The sequence below is a fragment of the Palaemon carinicauda genome, chromosome 38 (genome assembly GCF_036898095.1).
Source record: "Palaemon carinicauda isolate YSFRI2023 chromosome 38, ASM3689809v2, whole genome shotgun sequence".
Classification (NCBI taxonomy): Eukaryota; Metazoa; Arthropoda; class Malacostraca; order Decapoda; family Palaemonidae; genus Palaemon; species Palaemon carinicauda.
In genome coordinates this window covers 47222179-47223648 of record NC_090762.1, presented here as the reverse complement: position 1 = coordinate 47223648, position 1470 = coordinate 47222179, and the positions used below count along the sequence as shown (strand labels likewise).

The window sequence follows — 1470 nt, the reverse complement described above, 5'->3', positions numbered from 1 at the left end:
GATCACTGCCGTCTTCTTTAAGATTCTTCCGTCGCATGAAGAGGTCAGCCTTAAAATTTACAAAACAATTTGAATAGAAAAATGGATGCATGGATGTTTTTCGGTTGCTTTGGTGCATGGAAAGTTTGGATGAATTTGCCATGATATTAAATACAGCAAACGTGAGAAGAATCAACCTAAGTAAACATTAGGCAAAAATCGACTCGTTTGTCAGCATAACTTAAAGAAACCTCCCACGCGATCCTCGGGAGCTTGACGACTATGTCCATCTATTCACTTCTCCAGCGTCACCGGACAGATACATTCCGGACACTCATAAGAGCCTGGAGATACGACATACCAAAAGGAGGAACGGTACCATGGGCCAACACAGATGACATACTATGGGAATCAAGGACTTAAATGTCATGTCTGGGGAAGCCAAAGATTGGATTTCCATATTTCCATCTATTTTCTCTTCCTCTTGTTTTGTTAAAGTTTTTATAGTTTAAATAGGAGATATTTATTTAAATATTGTTACAATTCCTAAAATATTTTATTTTTCCTTATTTCCTTTCTTCACGGGCTATTTTCCCTCTTGGGGCCCTGGGCCTATAGCATCCTGCTTTTCCAACTAGGGTTGTAGCTTAGCATTTAATAATAATATTAGAAAATCGAGGACTGGAATACCATATTGCTTGACCCACAAACTGGAATGCTATCTCAGGGCATGCAAGAACTAACATACCATATTAGTGAACCCAAGGCCTGGAATGCCATAATAGTGGCCTCAAGGCCTGGAATGATGTACTATAAGCTCTATGGACTGTAATATAGGTAGGTAGGTAGATTGGCCAGGGCACTAGCCACCCCTTTGACTGGCCAGACAGTACCACATTGGATCCTTCTTTGGTTACTGTTCATTTTCCCTTTGCCTACATATACATCGAATAATCTGCCCTATTCTTTACATATTCTCCTCTGTTATCATACATCTGACAACACTGAGATTACCAAATAATTCTTCTTCGCTCAAGGGGTTAACTACTACACTGTAGTTGTTCAGTGGCTACTTTCCTCTTGGTAAGGGTAGAAGAGATTCTTAAGCTATGGTAAGCAGCTCTTCTAGGACACTCCCAAATCCATCCATTGTTCTCTAGTCTTGGGTAGTGCCATAGCCTCTGTGCCATGGTCTTCCACTGTCTTGGGTTCGAGTTCTCTTGCTTGCTTGAAGGTACACTTGGGCGCACTATTCTATCTTATTTCTTTTCCACTTGCTTTTTGAAGTTTTTATAGTTCATATATGAATTTATCTAATTGTTACTGTTTTATTTAATTAGTAATTACTTCTCTTGTAATTTATTTATTTTCTTATTTCCTTTTCTCACTGGGCTATTTTCCCTGTTGGAACCCTCGGGCTTATAGCATCTTGCTTTTCAACTAGGGTTGTAGCTTAGCAAGCAATAATAATAATAATAATAATAATAATAA

At 38.6% G+C, this 1470-nt stretch overlaps 1 protein-coding gene across 1 annotated transcript in view; it reads right to left on the bottom strand.

The window, feature by feature from the left end:
- Positions 1–380, bottom strand: part of LOC137630315 (bifunctional hemolysin/adenylate cyclase-like) — a 28221-nt gene extending 27841 nt beyond the window's left edge. The window contains exon 1 of the mRNA XM_068361756.1: positions 341–380. Within this exon, the coding sequence (XP_068217857.1) occupies positions 341–380 (40 nt within the window). The remainder of the gene's footprint in view (positions 1–340) is intronic.
- Positions 381–1470: the final 1090 nt, after the last annotated feature.